We start from the raw sequence: 21,337 nt of genomic DNA on the forward strand, positions 1-21,337 counted from the left end.
ATTTGAGCGCATTATTTAGTTTTGTTTATGTGATAATTTAGTTGAAGTAGCTGGCATTTCCCAGGCTTTAAGAAGGGTGTATTTTTTTAATCCCAGGTAACTTGTGATTTTCCTCTTATTAGGTACAAAATAAATTGTGCAAATACAAAAAAAAAAAAATGTAAATTTAATGCAAGAAATTAAAACTACTGGTGGTCACTCGGAAGAAAAATAAAATGTGCCCTGGCCCCTGAAGGCGTTATGGGTTAGGGAAGGGGACGGGGTACTTTTAAAAAATCAGATTTAAACGGAAATGTTCTTCTTATTTGTAACGTCAAGTGTGAAAAATTTAAATAAGAAGTACAAATATCCTTCTTTAAGGGGAAATAAGGTGAATCGCATGGTTTTTCGATCTCTCATATAGACACTGGCAAACCTTTTATTTTTAAAGGACGAGTGGGCAAAATTTCATTACGCTATGAGTAAAAATTGTAGATTTCTATAAAAAACAAGATGCTATTCTCCTTGTATATAGATTGTAAACAATTTATCTGACGTGTGTTATGCTTTAGACTCAGCTGCAAGTGACATACTAGTTCCCGAAAATTACCAGTCAACTTACTGGAAACCTTGTACAAAGGTCCAGAACTGACTTTTCAAACAAACGTGTTTTTTTGTGGGCCACTCGCCTCCCTCAGAGACACTGCGGGGCGTTGCCTTGGTCGGTGGTTTTCTCAGGGTGCTCTCATTCTCCTCTGCTTCAGCCATGCTCGTGCACACTTTATCGAACTGCTGATTTTACGTTGGGTAAAACCTACGATTTGTATTTAAGCTATAGGAATGCTGAGATCATCATTTCAGATATTTACAAAATATGTTTTAAAAATATAGGAAATAGGTTAAAGAATATTGTTTCAGTACCTGTAAAGCAATATAAATTCGAAGAAAACTATCGGAACATAAAAAAAAATGTTGTTTATAAATTATTTATTTGTATATGAACGTAATACATAGTAAAACAAACCCTGATCTGCACCTTCTGCGTAAACAAGGACACAAGTTGCCAATACAAGAGTGTAGTAGGCCCTACCACGTGCCAGCGAAACAATCAAATATTATAAAAAAATAATTCACAAATATTGCAGCCTGTACATACAACTGTATTCAAAAGTATTACAACAGAGAAGCAAAGCTAAAATACAGTGATTTTTATGAGTGACACCATGAGATAATAAATTAGTAACCGTCCAACACCCAGATGTTTTCTTTCAAAAGTATGCCACAAACAGCTCTGAGAATTATGACCACACTCAAAAGTTCAGTTGTATTTCTGATCGATGTTTAAAAATATGACAGTGCATTGCATATAAACATTTGATATAATTTACGTTACAATAATAAAACGATGTAAATAAATACTAATGGCATACATTTAAATATATACTGAAGCAATAATATTTTTAATGGTCTGTAGTGAGTCGGTTTACAACATGATAAGGGTAGTTTAACTAATACATTGAAGCCTCTTTGTTATAACATTATTCAATATAAAGACATAACCCTGCGTGTTTTTACATGTCTACAACCACAAAATGAAGTTTAAATCATTCATTAATCGCTTGTAGTAAGTAAGCCAGTGAGAAAGTGACAATAATTCGTTCAGAAGTTGTGAAAAGGCACTCGGATATTTGAAAATATGAACGAAGTGTCAGTTATTGCGTGGTTTGATTGTTTTAGTGGTAGGAGGCGGGATCTTGGAGAAACTTGCTGCGTCGAACACCGGCAGCAAATCTCGCACTCTCTGTCCGGAAGAAGTTACCACATCCAGAATTCTGAAAACAAGCATTTTATACTTACTACTTAACTGGAGATGGATGCTCAGTGAAATTAAAAGTAACATTGTAAGTTTTATCATGTGATATTTACGGTATAAAACAAACAATGTTATTTTAATCAGTTTCATTAATTTATAATCAGAGTTTGTGAGAAGCTCGCCGTCTTCATAATGTCAATAAAATCAACAAGTTTTAAAAATAAAATTTGAAATATTTCTGGGCTTTCTAAATGAACTTACGTTGAAGTTAATATTCCCCCAATTTTTAAAAATAACATTCACATTTTAAGACTTCTTAATAGCTAAGGTATACATTTGATATATATAATTTTTTTTATTTCTTGTAAATTATATATTAAATATTGCAAACATAATTTCTGTTTTAGAAATAATTTATTAATTGGATACAATCTACAACATACAGAATCTAGAAAAATGTTATCACAGAATCGGTTCAGAAATGTCAATTATCAACAGTCCGAAAATGGCAGGCAATTGTTAAATCGAATGTAAATACTGGCAAGAAGCTTGTAATCCATGAAAAAAGATAAATATATCCCAAACATACATACATAATTATTGTAAGAAGAAACACATTTAAGAGAAAATCACTTCATTTATTATTTTTTGATATTTAATATCATAACATATATATATAATATGTGATTCCAGTAAGTATTTTACCAAAATTATTTTGCTCTCTAAATTATAATTGATGTCGTGTGTGTCTTATGCATTTTTTGTTTTAATTGCACACAAACATCATGAAAGAAGAAGTTAATAAATACTAAGTTCACTGTATACAATAGGTATATACTGTAATAAGTTTTGACTACTGTTAACATACGCTTATAGGTGTTTTATTCACAATGAAAAATATACCGTGTATATAAAATATGAAGTAATTGTGAAGTAAATGGCATCAAATCAAGCCAGAAGTCGATGCAAGAGCGCTAAAAGGGAAGTAATTCTCTCAGCGCGCTGAACTATTTCAGAGAGAACAAATTACATTCAAAATCTTTCAAATCAGCTTGGAACTAGTCCTGAAAAAATCCTTTTCAGCAGTTATGTTACTGCTCAGCATTAATTTATGAATAAACATAAATATATAAATATACATTCATACCGGCAAAATATTTTCAAATTGACAAGTGATATAAAGTTTTACCAAAATAAATATGTTTATGATCAGTTTATTTATGTATTTAATAGTTTAATACTTTAAAATGTAATAATTTTTTGTAAACGGTTCTACGTAAACACACATCTATCAGAAATATTTTAGCGTTTTTAAGTATAGGAAAATAAAAATTGCGTGTAAGAATTTAATAACATCGATCAATAATATATTTCTGCATTTTTTTACCACATAAGTTGAATGGCTGTAATGTTTGGATGGATGCAAACATCTAAGAAGTATAAGAAGCATGTGACTAAGCATTAACAGTAGCACTTTCATAGCACAGCTGAAGAGTACGTATGTTTGAAAATAACTAATAGTGTTATGTGATTTTAAGTGTGTTACACAGGCTGTTTGCCAAATTTAATAGGTAGTAGGGAATTCCAAAATGAGCAATTTTTGTTAAGATATGTAAGTTCGGGAACGCAGCCCTACAAAGGTACAGGCGCGAACAGCAGCTCGCATCAGGGCACCACGCCATTGGCTGAGAGGAGTGGCGGTCAAACACGCCGTGGATGCTCTCTTGTGCTTGTGCTTGTGCTTGTGCTTGTGCTATGTTCACGTGCTTGGCTCTGGGCGAGCAGCGCAGTGTTGACGGTTTATGAAGCACGGCGCTGCGACTACAGATCTGACCAACAGCAACAGCACGGCAGACTTTACGTTCGCGGAGATGGCCGATGTGTTCGACATGTACGGGCAGGCGAAGAATTCACAGCAGAAGCAGTGCGCTTCTACCAACAACAGAAGTGTACCGAACAGAAAACCTTAACTAGCGACTGCCTGAAACTGGGAGTTTCTACCTCGAAGGGTGATGCACGGGGGAGGAACTCTAAATGCCGAGACTCAGACCTAGTTTTTTTGAAGTATTTTTCGTCCCATCCGCTAGATAGTAGCTTTCATAATATATTACTAGCATAGCCATATTAATTGTGAGAAGTAATGCGTAAGCAATTTATCACGCAAACAAGCCAGTAAAATTTATTAATTTAATTTTGGTAGCCACATATTTTGTATTGTGGCATAACAGACATTTTTATAAAACAAGATTTATTTTGTTACAAAATAGCATTAAATGTTCATCGCTCAGTTTAAGTCTCTGTTACTAAGTAATTAATCGTTAGGCAGCTAAATTAACATTATAAACATGAAAATTTGTGTTTAAACCTCCTGTCCGAGTTTTTTCCCCTAGTAGTTATGAGCCTCTTAACGGATAGCGTCACATGACGCGCAAAAAATGGTCTCAGTTTCCACTGTAAGAGTCAGAACACCTCTGTTACATGTCAGTGTAACTACGCACACAGAGCCGTGCGCATTGAAATCTCGTGTAGTCGACGGTAGTTGATGAGACCGCAAAACACGTCCGCTACATGTCAGTGTAACTACGCACACAGAGCCGTGCGCAGTGAAATCTCGTGTAGTCGACGGTAGTTGATGAGACCGCAAAACACGTCCGCTACATGTCAGTGTAACTACGCACACAGAGCCGTGCGCACTGAAATCTCGTGTAGTCGACGGTAGTTGATGAGACCGCAAAACACGTCCGCTACATGTCAGTGTAACTACGCACACAGAGCCGTGCGCAGTGAAATCTCGTGTAGTCGACGGTAGTTGATGAGACCGCAGAACACGTCCGCTACATGTCAGTGTAACTACGCACACATAGCCGTGCGCAGTGCAATCTCGTGTAGTCGATATTGGTTGATATGACCGCAAAATACCTCTGTGACATGTCAGCCATAACTGCAACACGGAGCCGTGTTCATTATGTTGATGTGTAGTCAATATTGATCAATGTTAGAGCTGAACACGTCTACGACGTGTCAGTGTTTATTATACGCACAGAAACGTGCGCAGTACACTCATATATAATCCAGAGTGCTGACTAAGGGTGCAGAGCACCTCTGCGAAACGTCAGTATACCACACACATAACCATGCGAACAGACAATCTCGTTTAGTCAATAGTGGTCAATATGGATACAGAACACCTCTGCAGAATGTCAGTAGCAATATTCAGACCTGCGCAAAGCACAATATCGTGAAGTCCGTAGTTGTCAGTATGATTGCAGAATACATCTGCATAATGTCAGTGAACTGCACACTCAAACATGCGCAGTACTTTTACAAGTAGTAAATAGTGGTGGTATTGAGTGCAGAACACCAGTGCAATATACCAGTGCAACCTTGCGCAGAGCCGTGCGAATATGTAGTCAATATTGGTCGATATAAGAGCAGAAATCCACTATAATATGCCAGTGCAACCATGCACAAAGCTGTGCGAACATGTTGTCTTTAGTGGTCGGTATCAGTTTAGAACACCACTGCGCTATGCCAGTGTAACCACGCACAGAGCCGTGCGAACATGAAGTCGATAGTGGTCCATACGAGTGTAGAACACCACTGTAATATGCCAGTGGAACCATGCACAGAACCGTGCAAACATGTAGTTCATAGTGGTCGATGTGAATGAAGAACACCACTGCGGCATGTCAGTAGAAGTACACGCAGAGATCTGAGCGCAGAACACTCACGTGTGGTCGATAGTGGCTGTATGAGTGCAGAACACCACTGCGGCATGTCAGTAGAAGTACACGCAGAGATCTGAGCGCAGAACACTCACGTGTGGTCGATAGTGGCTGTATGAGTGCAGAACACCACTGCGGCATGTCAGTAGAAGTACACGCAGAGATCTGAGCGCAGAACACTCACGTGTGGTCGATAGTGGCTGTATGAGTGCAGAACACCACTGCGGCATGTCAGTAGAAGTACACGCAGAGATCTGAGCGCAGAACACTCACGTGTGGTCGATAGTGGCTGTATGAGTGCAGAACACCACTGCGGCATGTCAGTAGAAGTACACGCAGAGATCTGAGCGCAGAACACTCACGTGTGGTCGATAGTGGCTGTATGAGTGCAGAGTGGAACCACAGAACACTCACCTGTTGCCGGTGACGGACTTGCGCCCGGCACTGCGCACCACCGTGGTGGAAGCCGCCGACTCTGTGGGGAAGAAGGTGGCGCCGTAGAAGTCAAGGCCGTTCTGCAGTAAGATATTGGACTCCTCGAGGTTGGCAAGAGTGACTCGCACTATGGACGGCGTGTCCGACAGCTGCGGAGTGCTGGTCAGCTTGGCTGGAGGGCCTGTCACACACGGCCGCAACGCGTCAGTCCTATTGTTCTGTCATCCTGTCATACAGCTTGTCTTCATTAGCCCATTCTGGAGCTTAGCTCTTAAGTCACTTCAACATGATAATTATTTTAAAGTGGGCACTTTTGTATTATTTACAAAGTAATAAAACTAGAATGTTTTGAAATTACTTATTTTAAAAGACAAAAATATACGAATAATAAACAAAAATATATCTACAAATAATAATTTATTTAACATTTTTAAATTATAAAATTTAAACGTTTCACCACCAACTATATGGGCATGATTCTGTTACACTTATGTATTAAGTCATCAATTTCAAACTCCTCCATTTACGTCGACGCGAATGTTAAACTTAAGTGTTCATCTCCGTATTACAGCCAACAGAATACACAGGTATTCATTTTTTAAAATGCCAACGCTGGCTAAACTACCTCACACTCGTTCAAACAAACCAAACCTTTCATATTGAAAAGTTATTAATGTTACTTTTAATTGAAATTCATCCTTTGAATTTAACGTAAACTTAGTTTTACTCTTAACTTTCCTATAAGCGTATCTAGGTAAATAACGGGAACCAACCGAGGCCGCAGCCAAGAATTTGAGAAGGAGGGGTTGCAGTACAACCATTATATAATTTTTTTTATAATTTTTCTCTATAACTGAATTATAAAGAAAATTTACTGTCACACTAAAATAAAATCCCAGGGAATAGCAAACTTTTAAAACTCCAACTTCTACAAGTAGAAATTGAAGTAATGACTTTGCTTGAGGAAACTGAACATTTCATATTTTGGTTTTAATTTGTTTTTAACACTTTGTTCTTAAGTCAATTAGTTGATATTTTTCTTTAAAACCAGCCATCAGTACACAGATACGTATGTTATTAAATACATGAAACATGCATGTCAATTTTGTATGAAAGACAGATGTGCAAACCGGGATTAAATTAAGACCACTTGGAAAAAAAAAGTCCCGCCGCTTCTGTGTATGAGGCGTGTCAGCCTATAACGGGGACGAAATACATCATTGTATCCCACTAAGCATTATAATGATCCTTATAAAATAATCTACAAGTAGCTAATTTGCTATGATTTTCTTATTCTGTCTTAGCTTGTATTATTTTTGGAAGGGAGAGGTTCGGACCCAATTGACCCCCCCCCCCCTCCCCTTGGTTACGTGGCTGAACCATCACCGCTTATCAATTGCGTTTATTTCGCTGAAAATACTTAAGTAATTAGCTTCGTGACTTAACCTGCGTACATTTCAGTTACACCATTTTACTAACACGATGATTAGTATCAAGTTTCTTTATTTTTTTTTTTTTTTTCGCTGCACACGGATAAACACCGGTGTAACTTACAAGGTTTGTACATGTGACACAACAAAAAACAATAATACAATAGTATATAATACGTATAAAACGTACACGTAATAAAATTAACAGCCGCATTGATAGTTACAATAGTATATTAGATACCAACGGAATGTTGACAGTCAACTGTATACTTTTCTTTTCGGAATAAACTATTCAAAACTCCCAAATATGCATGGCAACGCGTTTAGCAAACCATATGTACGTCAGAACCGTTTGCAAAGTATTTCTAACCAATTCATCCATCTATGTGTTTGTGTAGCTTTGCAGACAAAATGAATCCAGTTTTAAAGGTAGCATGTGAACTTCCTTATAGGTCTGAAGTCCGCAACGCACAATGTGCAGATCTGATTAAAATATACATAAGGATCGGCCAGAATTATCAGAAAAATACAATTAATTTAACAAACATACAAGAAGAATATGCATGGTTTGCAAATATGCAAATGCATTTTCTACAATTTTGTCTGTGCATTACACTTATAATTTTTGTTTTACTCTTTTGGTTAGTAGGTTCCCCATGTTATGTCACAAGACTCCGTGAGCAAATGTTTATTAATTAATTAATTCTAAAACAAACACTGGCACCAGACTGAAAATACAACTCTAATTCATAGAACATTAATTTTTACAGAAACTCAGTAAAAATAATACAGGGTTTTATTAGCTTCGTAACCACCCGAAGTTTCTGTTAACAAGATTGAAATTAAATATACTTTAAAATATTTTAGTACTTGATTTCATATTAGAAATTTATGCCATGATAAGTGTTATAATCTTCATGTTATAAAGAAATTAGTTTTTAAAATATTCATTTCCTTCGCTGAGATTTTCGTAAAACCAATAATATGTTCTAATTTTTCTAACTTTAATGCAATTTTTGGAATAATTATACATACATGTAAAATATTTCTAAGTATTATGAAATATACGAATTGTTATTTTATAAACAATTAAATCGTATTAATTAACAACTAGTGCAGGTGATAAATTTTATTGAAATAGGTCCTGTATATTTTGAATTGCCTGCTGTAGAGCTATTAGTTAATACACTTCTTTAGTTTTATCATTGCTTGAAAATTTTTCATACGCTTATCTTTTCTACTTGTTAATTTCCTAAAAGTATAAACAAATCCTACATTCAAATTATTTTTTTCCGCGAGGGTGTTTGATCAGTTTATTTTCATGTGAGGATTCACTTTTATTGGTGATTATTTAAATACCGTTCATATGTCAGCTCGAGATGGGCTTTTAGTATACTTTGAGCGGATATTGTGTGTGATGTGTTGTTATAGATACCGTTCGCAAAACGTAAAAATGATACAATTTTTATATACCTTATTTGTAGTCAAAAATATATTTCATTTCCTAATTGTGTTTGTTTTGAACACAATCCCAGGCATGTTTCAGGTGTAAAACACACTAAACCTTTTGAAACAAGTGTAAATCTTCTCTCTATTATTTTAATTGGTTACCTCTGTCAATTAAATGAGCTAACTACTGACTTTGCGTAAGTTGGCCTTCCAGATATCAGCATTGAAAATTGTGGAACTGACTTCTTAAAAATTAATTGTAGTAAATTAATTGCCTTGTTGAGTCCTATACTATGGTATGTTGGTTAAACCATAAATTACTAGAGACATAACATACATTGAACTAACCTTCGTTCATATTTTACTCTGCTTTACATAAGATCTTTAGTTGGGCAAATTTATTGGCTTAAGGTAGCTGTTTCAATAATTTGCCATCTATAAGAAAACATTTATTTTATTTTACTTAATGTCATAAATTAATGATAAATTATAAAATTAGAATGGCACGCCATTTTATTTCAATCATATAGTATGTCTTATTTAGCTTCATTTTTACAGACCCTTATAATGTTTCGTAAAATGAAGCTATTAAATCATGTGATCTAAACAAAACCTTTAAAAAAAAAAAAAAAAAAAATCTCTCATAAAGCTATATGAGCAAAACTAAAATATCATTTATTAACTTTGAAAACGTTCACTTATACTACAGATATTTTTCATAATTTACTTTATCCATATTTTATTTAATTTGATCATTTCTGATAATATATTTGTATACCACCCAATTATCAACGTTGAGGCTCTAAGATGATTAATAAAATTATGTTTTATTATATTTATAATAAAGTATTTTAATATAAAAATTGTTACTCATTTAAACCCGTGACCAACCTCTATCTCTATCTCTTATCTAGTCTTTGCTTCATACCAATCCACACTTAATTCTAATAATGAACATTAGATTTAAACGTATGCGTTTGTAAAATTATAATTATTTTTCGGTATGCGTTTAAGTGTGTCGTTCGTAATACGTATGTTTTTGCAGCTATGACCAACCCCTTGAGATATCTTAAAATATTTATGAAAAAAGAGCATTAAAGCGTAGAAAAAAATTAGCTGTAAAGAGGCAATACCTAGTTTTAGCACACGATGTAATAATAAAGCAAAGAATAAAGACATTGCAAAAATTTCGCATGTACGAAATTTTGGCTGTGTCTACGACTGCCAGTAGCCTAATCATAATTTTTTTTACCTAATTAAGCTTTCATTTTTATACTATGTTGATAAAAATATTTTTAGAGCATGCGTAATTTACAATAACATACATTTTACAATGGGCACTCTCATCAGGAAAAAATTATGTCTCGTATGGAGCATGTGTAATTCCTAAAAATATGTGAGTTTACTACTATATTTACACGCAATAAAGATCACTTAAACATTCTTACCTTTTAATTGTAACTTCAGTTCAAGTAATACTCCAAGTTCTGTAACAATATTTTAAATCAACACTTAATCTTATGATTTCCGAAAGCTAATGAATGAATGACTCACGTATGAATAAAAAAGTACAGGTCTCGACATAAAAAAAATTCTGAATATACTGTAGCGATGACTGCGTCATAAATTCAACTTAAAGTTTCATTTTTTAAAGTAATAAAAATATTTTAAAAATAAAAATTGTAGTTTTAAAATGTGTCTTTTTATTGTAAAAACATGTGTTATTTATCATGCAATTACGAGTTTTTGCTCAAAGTATACATATTTATTTACAGCGTGTATATCTTTGCAACATGAAGGTATGTGGATAATTACTGATCAAGTAGTTTACGCATTTCTTGCCCATGTTTTAGCGAGGCTGCTCCAGCCGTTAGTGTATGCTCAAAATTGAAATATTGATTTGATCAACTGTAAATGAGCAGGGCAGCAACTAGAGTCTCTGGCACCCGGGGCATGAATGGATTCATGCGCCCCCCCTCTTTTTTTGCACATACCACACCAATAAAGCGGGGGTCTGGGGGCCCTCCCACGGAAAAATGGTGCTATTTAAGCATTTTCGGTACCTACATGTAACAGTTTCTGTGCTACTGTAACTTCCATGCATGAACCCACTAGTAGGAATTACAATGCAAGCGATTTCGGCGCCCCCACAGCTTTGCGCCCGGGGCGTATGCCCCGCTTGCCCCCCCCCCCCCCCCCCCTAGTTGCGGCCCTGTAAATGAGTATTCGTTTAAACGTGCAACCATAAACAACAGATATGTAAAACTTTTGCTGAAATTGTGCCGCCTTTGTAGCAAGTGGTTCTAAACTGATATAAAATAAGAAACATTTCTATCGAACTTCTATAATAATAAAAAAACATAAAAAAATAATAGCTCCTTATACATATTTTTTCTATGTGATGTATAAGTGTAAAACTTTGGAAATATTTAATAGTTACTGTATGCAACGTTTCACCAAATATATCAAAAACTGAAAAGTTTCTTGAGATAGATTCAAAAGGCTGCCTAGTTCTATAAGAGACACCAGAGATGCACAGTCACTTACAGATTTGCACAGATATACACACAGATACAGGGACACAACAACCCTGTCTTATGAAATTTTCTTTGAAAAATTAAAAATTATTAACCTATAAATGTTCACCAAATTTTAATTCTTACATACATAGCTTCACATTTACATTTCAAACAAAGGAAGAAGCCCGATAAAACCTTGATGCACGTCCAATATAACTGTTCTTGAAGATTTTTTTTTACTTTTAAGTGCAAAAAATAATCAAATAGAAATCAATAATCAACTTCTGAAAAAAAAAGTTATTTTTTTGTGAGAAATGCTTGGTGCTCACAAGCATTACGCCATAAACAGCGAAATGAACAGCGGCGTTGCAAAACTTTTTTTGTTAGCTCCAAAACTGAACCTACATAGAAACAGGAAGAGTAGATGAGATATTTTAAATGTGTTATGATACAAGTGCAAGAGTAAAGAACGTTTCGATGAAATCAAAGAAAAAAATTGTAAGTTGCCTTTAAAATAAATTACAGTAAATATATGGTTTAAGTTAACACACCATTTACACTCAAGTATGAAAGAGTTAAAAATACAGCGAGACTGTGGGATTTCACTGGAAAACTGTTGAAAACCGTTCCAAACGGATTCTTAATGCGGCAGTTAGAACACTTTAACTGTCATATTTCACTGGTTCACACTAGTTTTTCACACTTTAATGTTTAGATCGTAAAGAAGTGTTTATTTATTAATGTGTTCTTTTACATTTAAAACGCAATAGAAAAGTTGTATTACAAACAAAATTGCAATTTTCCTATCTTTGGAAATATTAATAATGGAGACAAAATTATGAAAAGTTTGCTTGAAATTGCTTCATAAACAAGTTATTTTATTACGGAAACACCTCTTGATATATGCAATGTTATTACAAGATGGGAAAATACAAATGAATGGATTTGGGATTTTTGGAATTTATAATTTACTTAACCCAAAATACGTAAATAAATCGCGGTATTTTTTTTTCCATCCTTTAATTAATATTGGCAGCAAAGATAATGTTTTTAGAAAATCGTTGACTGTAATAAAAATATTGTAGAACATACAATCAACGTGTTTAAATGTGATTTGGTAGATGTTACCAATTCTAACCTGTAATTTTATGTATATTCAACACGTAATCTCGCACAAATAATTTCAATCGCAAACGATTCTAATTTATTTGACAGAAAAAATGAAAAATAAAATAAATAAACGGAAAAAAACAATGCACCATAATGAAAATATAAGATTTCATAAATTGGTACAACTCACTGAAATGCAATTTTTTATCGGCGGGCTTGTAGAGATTGAGAAAGTTTGGTACACTTTAATTCATTGTCAAACACGTTTGCCAGTGTTTCACTCCGTTTATTTTACTTCGGTTTATTACATGCTGTATAAGTTAGAATGATTAGAACCATACAAAACACATACAATACCAAATGTTTAACTCAATACTCGTAGTTTTCCTTTAGTGCGGTTATAACATTTCTCCTCAAATCAACATAGGTCTATGCCACTTTTTAAAAATTACAGCAAATATTTATATTTACAATTCTTGAACTTAAGTCTTAAGCATAAAATTAATATCAATCAAAGAGTTTTTTTGGAATACGTCACCTTAAAATTAAGTTAAAAATAAAAGATAACAATATATTACTGTGAACTACTTATTGGTTTTGAAAATGTGCAAAAATTGAGTCATTGTACTCCTTGTTATGAAAACGCTACAGTGAACGAAAAACTACGCATACACACGTTGTTTGAGCAACCGCTGGGCATTAATAAATTAAAAATTTCTTTAAAATGTAAAAACAAAAAATTGGTTGTCTTTAAAGTCGGTTTACGGACGATAGTTTAACGTGACAACGTCATAACAAAACATTGATGAAATGATTGCATACTTTCATGAATAAAATTGAATCATTTTTATTGAATTATCACTATTTCGTATGGATACAAAGAAGGAGTGAAATGAAATCTACAATTTAATTGATAAATTTACTTTTATTTGCACTCATTAATTCAAATATGTTTTATTACTTTAACGAAGAGAATATTTTAACTATAACTTTTATACATGTTTGCTATTCAACTTCTTCCAATCTGTGTTATTCTGTTTAAGGACAGGACGATGGTAGGAAAAAGTAGGAAACGGAACGGGAGCGTTTCAAGTTTAATGCGCCTCGAGAAAGTCAAATCGATGGTTGTTCCAATCGATTGGAAGAGAGATAGATGCGGCGCAAGCGTACGACGAGCGTAACGGGACACCGCGTAACGGGGCAATGTGCGTAACGGGATACTTTATCGTTGCGTGCATCCGGCGGTCATCGATTTATTAGACGTTGTCACGTCAAACAAAAAAAATAGTATTTTTGTGTTACCCTTGGAATGTTTTTGATATTGTTTGAACGTGCAGGGCCGGTGCAAGGTAAATTGGCGCCCTAGGCGAAAAACCTTAATGCCCCCCCCCACCACCCCCCCCCCACCCCGCCGGACACCACAAAAAATTTTTTCCTTGCCTCAAAATACATCACGTAAGCCTAAGATTTTGTCAACAATCAAATGTAAGCAGGCTTGTGTTTTTTTTTTTTACTTTTTTACCTATTACAAATCATAAACAGGTCACCGTGGACTTTAAATAATTACTTATGTCAATATAAACATTCCAAAGTGTTACAAAAATCCATTTTCATCTAGTTTCAATAATCGTTAAACATATGATATGAGCTGTTACGTGTCGTGCTGCGCCGCCCCCAGCTACTTGGCGCCCTGGGCGGTTGCCTAGTTCGCCTGTATGGACGCGCCGGCCCTGTGAACGTGTGAGGTTCTACCACGAGGCGGGGGGGGACTCACCCAGAGCAGGACTGCCCCCCGACGGCTGCTGGCCCTGCGAGGAGCTCCCAGCGCCGCCGGCCGCCGGCGCCGGGTCCCTGGCCAGCCGCGTCACCTCCACCACGGAGTGGAACTTGTACAGCGAGTGTCTGATGTCCTCCTCCGGGATGTCCTCCGGCACTTCCAGCACAAACACCGAGAAGGTCTTCTGTGGCCGGCAAGGAATAGGCACCTACAATGTACACTCGGCGTTCGATCCGCTCTCTGTCCCTAGCAGGGGCGTAGCCAGGGCTTCCAGCACCAAATATTTAATTCATTTATTATTCATCACTCAAACAATATCCATATTAAAATTAATAAAAAAATTTACCATTACAATATTTAAATTTAAGAACAGAAAACTGCTAAAAATAGCACTATTTTACACCTTAAAATCCAAATTATCCCGGAGGAGGACCCCAGGACCCCCCGCTTTAATACGGGGGGGGGGGGAGGGCCTTGCTTCTTAACACCCCCCCCCCCATACACAAATCCTGGCTACGCCACTGATCCCTAGTCCCTCTATCTAGTCAGATACCGACCCCATTCGGGCAGGGTTACAATTTCACAATACAGAGAATTTATTCAGATGTTTAAACTAGAGTCAGGGAGAGAAATACGTCACAGTCGGGTTAAAAAAAATAATACTTTAATGTTACTTGAAAAAAAAAGTCACGAAATGTACTTCAATTCGTTTAATTTTATCTAGTAATTTCATTTTCTTGATACTCGGGCTAGCTCGGAACCCGAGAAGTGCTGGATAATGACTGGAATAATACTTTCACTCGCCTCGTACCGCGACTGTGGTTGGCAGCCTTGGTGCTAGGCTCTGCTTTGACACCAACCTTGGGCTGTTGTAGTTTCATGACATTCATATATCATGCTGAACAATTTCATAATTGCATCGTGCTGACTTTTTTTTGCATTTCTGTTTGCCAGGTATTTGCTGCGCGCTATCTGCAGTTGTAGCTTATTGATGATTGACTTATCTTATTTGACCAGCTGCATCATGATCACACTACAGGATGAGCCTGAGTTCCACCGTTAAACGTCGGCTGCAGGTACATAACGCAAAAATAAGTTGAAACACACACACTTATAGATGTGAATTTCAAAAATGTCCTTAACCAAAAATAAAATAAAATAAAGTGGATTTAGAATTAGTGGACATTCCTTCACCTAATACTACCCATGGTATTGTTTAATTTACAATTTTGCCTTTCATAGTAAACATAAAAATAAGTTTTCACAACTTCGCGAGGTAGCAACAAAACTGATGAATTACACAATATTTAAATACGTTGAAAAACTTCCCTTTTCCTTCCAATCTATATGTCTAAACAGGAACGTGTGATTTTCAGAACTATCTATGTCATATAAATATAGATTATCACCATGATTAACAATGGAAGTACTAGAGCTTTGGGTTTTATATATATATACATATATATGCTCAAATGTATATTTAAAAAAAGTCCAAACAATTTTTTTAATCTAATTTTATCTATCAATGATCTCCTTATCCGTGCTTTATTGTGCTGTAAAACCAGAATAATATGTCTGAGTTTTGGCAAAAATGGGTCTTCAATGATAGCCTACACTTACAAATACATGCATATATAATATTACTTATTGCAAAAGTTATGGATTCTTTCCATTTCCCCGACAACTACACAAGTTTATATGGGCAGTTTTGAAATTCACCCACTCATATATATGAATTATATATAAATATGAATTTTTGTCTAACTTGCTTCCGTTGGCTGGTCTACTACACCTTTGAAATCTTCAACTGTTTATTGCAACCAAGATAGGAGTTTTTTTTTAAATGTAACACTAAGCATCTGGATAGTGATTAGGTAAAAAAAATGAAAAAAATATCGCCAGGTGTTATTTACTCTTTACTTCGACGTTTTCGAGAAATGTTAGTATCAAATTTAGACGGAAAAGCTACAACGCCTGGTGGGTATGCACCACGCACAACACACAGCATGCAGGCGCTATTCCTACAAAGCGGGGACACTTATATGTGAGGTACACGCCAATGAGGTATCGTGAAGAAAGCATTTCATTAATAATACAGGCAAATTCTGACACGTGGCTAAAGCCTTTAAAATCCTTACACCACGTCTACGTCACAATAATTTATATCATCTAAAGGTGTTTCCCTCGAAATTTTTAATGAAATTATTTTCAACAGCGACGAATTTGGTGTCAGAATAAATTTCGAAAACGATCCGAAACCAAGCAGCAAATACGATTATGTTAGCTATTTGCCAGCTAGAAAATAAAAGTACACAGTAAAAATGAACGGAGTAATATGTTTATCGTAAACGGTAAAAGTAAGAAGTTTGCAGTAAAGCCATATTTTTGTCTTATTGAGATGCTAACAACAAATAGGTACTTCTTTTTACGAATCAGTGTTGTTTACATGGTAATTGTCTTGATAAAACCAGGGAAAAAAACAATGATATGAATTTTAGATGCGTTCATACTTCGTTTCAATTTCGTTAAACCTCATTATAACTTGTTGTTTGACTTTTATTATACTATTGAGTTTTAAACAAACAAATACTTAAATACATGTTATTCAACTGGTATAAAATAAAAATAATAAATTCAGTTAAAGTTGGGTTAAAGAATTCTTTGCGGTGGTACATATTACAAACGAAACATAGTATGTCACAAAGGACGTTACACGAAACACGTATTGAACTTATTGCATCTTGAGATAAGACAACAGGACTGAATCGATAAAAGTATCTGGTCTACCAAACAAAAAAAAAAGTGAAAATTTTATTCAATTTCTGAGATATTCGTATGTATTTATATAATAATTATTGGGTGAATAAAATACTTTCATAACAACATTTTAGCCACAAAAGATAAAACAAAAATAAGCACACATAATTGTGAATCAAATGCTCGAATGAGAAAAGCTTGAGTATACTAATATATAAATGCTTACTGAACTGCAACCAGTCTCACGCCTTGAAACAGCACACACACTTTCGGGCAGGGGGTGATATGAGGATGTCTAGAACACTCCTTGAAATAACAGATCTTATGGAGAGCTCTACTTAGGAACGCGGTCTGGAAATACAGCAAAAGTAGTACACAGTAGAAGTTGAACCATATTAGGTAGAACCAGCCTGTCTGGCAAGTTATGAATTCAAATACAAATAACTATGAAACTTCGATAATAGCGATACTGCTATAGGACTGGCATTTACAAACCGACGCAGTAACAGTGTATGAAATGCTTTCACCACATCAAAAGCGCAACTAGCATTCAACTAACACGCAATATGCTTTAAGATTAGGCAGATGGATCCTTGGACCTCAGAGATACTTACTGAAGTTTGATAGTTCAATTCCCTTTCAGTGTTGAAGCTTCCACAGATTCTTCCAGAGTAGTTTGCATTGGTCACAAATAGTATAGAAGTGATAAAACGCTTGGATTTGTACTGATTTGAACTTTCCAGATTTACATGTTTATTGTGAAATAACACTCTTTAACTATATCAAACTGAGTACTTTCACCTAATTTATTTATTTGCTTGTAATGAAAACCATGAAATGCTTGAAGAGTATCCCACAAGACTTAAAGCACCCTTACCAATTCACCGAAGTTAAAATAATTTCAATTTATTTGATGCTGTATCATTGTTAAGTTCAGAAACTGAGAACATCAATAACTTAAATATTATATATAATATTTGATATATATATACACACACACATACACACACACACACACACATGATGTTCGGATACTACTGGACATAAATTGGGAGGGAATGCCAAAACAATCAATTTTTCTTAAGGAACATATATGCAAAGTTACAGATAAAAACAGGAGCATGTAGCTTAAAGTTTCGCGCGCATCAAGGCCCCACTACACTTCCTGAGCGCAGCGGCGTTAAAACGCTCCACTGGCTGCAGGCTTCTATTAGAGACGAGAGGTTATCTTGCCAGGGATTGGTTTGAACTCACCTACGCTTTATTTACAGCTTCTGTATTAAAGTTACACTAACTTTACACACATGTTAGCGTATTTCATTTTTTATATTTCCCATTGGAGAGTTTTTTTGTACACTGTCTTTACAAAATCAGATGTACTGAAGAAGTTTTACGTTGGTCAACTTTGCAGCTTACATACAAACTGCCAAAATACTGCAATATTATTTTCAAACGGGAAAGGAGCCTAATTCTTTAACAAAAAAAGTTACTAACCTAAAAAAATTAATACCTTTTTAAGCAACGCATTACATTCATTGTTATATGCAGTGAAGTATGAACATTTATATTATTTAATGGATTATTTATTGTAAATTTTAAATAAACATTTATTTTTAATGTTTTAGATTTGTGGAACGATGTCCGAAACAATGTGAGTTTTTTTAAAGGATCTGTGTGCACTTCACCTCACTTTCCAAGCGTGTTATTCCATGAGTAGCAGCGCACACATCGAGTTAGCTCATTTGACACCTGAAGATTTCCCGCTGAAAACTTAAAAAAAGTAGTTATAAATAAAATTTAATTGATTTGTAACATTGCATGAAGCTATTTCAGTATAGTTTTGTAACACTATTAAGTATAGTTTACAGTCACATTTCAAGAATATATTCCTGTCCCAATCCACAAATAGAGCGCCTGGGAACTTGGGAGCTAGCTGTTTCCACGGTATTTGTACGGGTATTTTTTGTTGAAACAACTTGCCGAAGCAGGGTTCAAGTCGCACAGCCTTGCACGGACGCGCGCCGCCCGCTGACCTGGGTCATGCTGGGGTTCGAAGCCACGACCTTCATACTAGCGTGGTTCATCGGCGATCACAGCACCGAGAACACCATCAAATATCAAATAGCGCTGCATCCAGTCGCAATTTCAAGAAAACAACTTAAAACACATCCTCGCACATACTATCATATGGTGAGTAAAATGATAACGATAACATAGAGAAGAGACTAAGTCATGTGTAATGCAAAAGTGTTTCTGCTACTGTGTTTTCAAGCATAGTCACGGGAAGACCGATCTAGCACTTAAATAGTTTGGTCGGAAATCGCCCTAAGTATCCGGGGAAGTAGTGACTCATAGGAATGAAGGTAGAATAACTGTATGTGCGTGAACTACCGTCCAACCCAATTCCTAAAGGTAATATGCACCATAGAACATCAGGGTTTGAAATCATATTTGTAAAAAAAATGGAAACACATTGCAAAGTGAACTATAATTCCGTACATATTGTGTTAAACTATGGAGTTCTTAACTTTATTATGGAACTCTTGACAATACTCCGACTCTTTTATCAAAATAATATGAATTAACAACCTCTTGTATACATTTGTGCACTCCGATGTCGTGTTTATTTGATCCAGTTTAAGAGAACAGGAACGCAAAATTGAATAAAACAAAGCCCCTTCTGTTGAAAATGTCTGAAAAGCACAGTGAGTACGACGTGTGTAAAGGTTTCAGCGGCACTGATACAACGCCTGGAGGTAGGCAATACTTGGTGCAAGCAGAGGTAAGTAAATGCAAGTAACCAATATCTGGTTGCTGAAACCAACCACAGCAGTTGCTGGCCTCACCAGTGTGTTCTGTACAAGTGGAGCGAGCATCTACAGGTTCTCTTGGGAGGAACTAGCCGACATGCAGCAGGCTGCATTTACCAGAGTTCGGCATACTTACAAATAACGATACTGAAATAGTGTGACTCCTCATGTTCGTCAGATAAACACGCTAAAAAATAAAGTTTATTTACGATGCTAATTTGATCCTGTCATTAATCAAACGTTATGCTATTCTACTGTTTTAACCCTTTATTGCAAGAGTTAGGTATTTCCTGAGTGCCAAAAATTGTATCATTGCTATTTAAACCTTTACATTCGTTTTAAAACCAAAACTATGTGTCCTTGGCAGTTACAATAAGAAGGATGTTTGAATTTACTGCGTCATTCTCTCCAAGAGGATATATAACATCAATATCAACAACATTGTAAGCCACAAATGTTGCAAGAAATTAGAAGGTAACATTTTTCATGATAAGGGGTGGAGTATTGTCCAAAGTTGGCTATTAGGGAGAATGACTCTACAGCATAAAACAATCACGGAATATTATTTACATTCATTAAAGTTTACGTTTCAATGCACACTATGCACATATCCTTTCTCTAAACCTGATATACAAGGATTATGATCATTCTTTGGAATTGTTCTAGGGTGTAAATAGCGTAAATATATTTCCACCCCAATTTATACGAGGAATCACTTCCCCAGTTTCCGGACAGCCTGTGCAGCAGCGGCACTGACCTTCTTGTAGAACCTGGCACCGGTGACCTTGTGGAAGCCCTTCTTGAACACAGCCTGGAAGTCCTCGGGCTCGGAGAACTTGAAGAGAATGCCGGTCGCCGTCTTGGTGAGCGAGAACAAGCCCTTGAAGTTCATCTTCTCGCAGATGGTGCTCGCCTTCTCGATGCTGAGCTCGTGACTCGGAGTGAGCAGGAAGGCACCCTTGGCGAGGAAGTGTTCCGAGTCGGAGAGCTCGGAGTCGGAGCCGTCGTGTTCGCTGCCGCCGCCCATATCGGCCACAGCTGCCTTGAGCAGCTGCTCGCCCCACATCGCCTCCTGCTGGTTCAGCCGCAGCATGGAGCCGGCAGTGCTGCCTAGCGGAGGACTCGGGCACTTGGCGGACTGCTGGTTCTCCGCTGCGCTGCTAGATGTCGCCTCCACCGTGCCGAGCGGCGGGTCTGGCGTCGTTTCCCCGCGCGAAGACATTTTGTAGTGCCGTTTATTTCAACTAATCCTCCCACGTTTATAGGCCCACCGGAAGAGATAATGTGACCTTAGAATGTGGCCCAATAGGCGCGCCGGACGCTTCTTCTCTTCCACGTGTATATTTATACGAGCACAAATCATGGGCGTGACTGCAAGTCATTTAGTTTGAATACAAATCGCTGTCACTGGCTGCAACAAAGACAGGGCTGGCCAAAATGGCGCCCACTTACGTCGTGCTAGCAATTTACTCTCGGCTTCCATCATAACCACGGCCATAGCTATAGTTGGGTCGGCAACTTCCTTTCTTTTGC

General features: G+C 36.2%; 1 protein-coding gene across 2 annotated transcripts; it reads right to left on the minus strand.

The window, feature by feature from the left end:
• Positions 1–951: 951 nt before the first annotated feature.
• LOC134528812 (uncharacterized) lies at positions 952–21,021 on the minus strand. Of its 2 annotated transcripts, XM_063362474.1 has the most exons (5): positions 20,562–21,021; positions 14,235–14,445; positions 10,280–10,318; positions 5,932–6,133; positions 952–1,811 (listed from the first exon to the last, which is right to left on the minus strand). In XM_063362474.1, exons 1-5 carry the CDS (start codon positions 20,895–20,897, stop codon positions 1,688–1,690), a joined length of 912 nt encoding a protein of 303 aa, XP_063218544.1. In that variant the 5' UTR covers positions 20,898–21,021; the 3' UTR covers positions 952–1,687. The 2 variants fall into 2 exon arrangements, with proteins under 2 accessions (XP_063218544.1, XP_063218545.1); XM_063362475.1 differs by lacking the exon at positions 10,280–10,318.
• Between the last annotated feature and the right edge of the window lie 316 nt (positions 21,022–21,337).

Source organism: Bacillus rossius, chromosome 2 (genome assembly GCF_032445375.1).
Source record: "Bacillus rossius redtenbacheri isolate Brsri chromosome 2, Brsri_v3, whole genome shotgun sequence".
NCBI lineage: Eukaryota > Metazoa > Arthropoda > Insecta > Phasmatodea > Bacillidae > Bacillus > Bacillus rossius.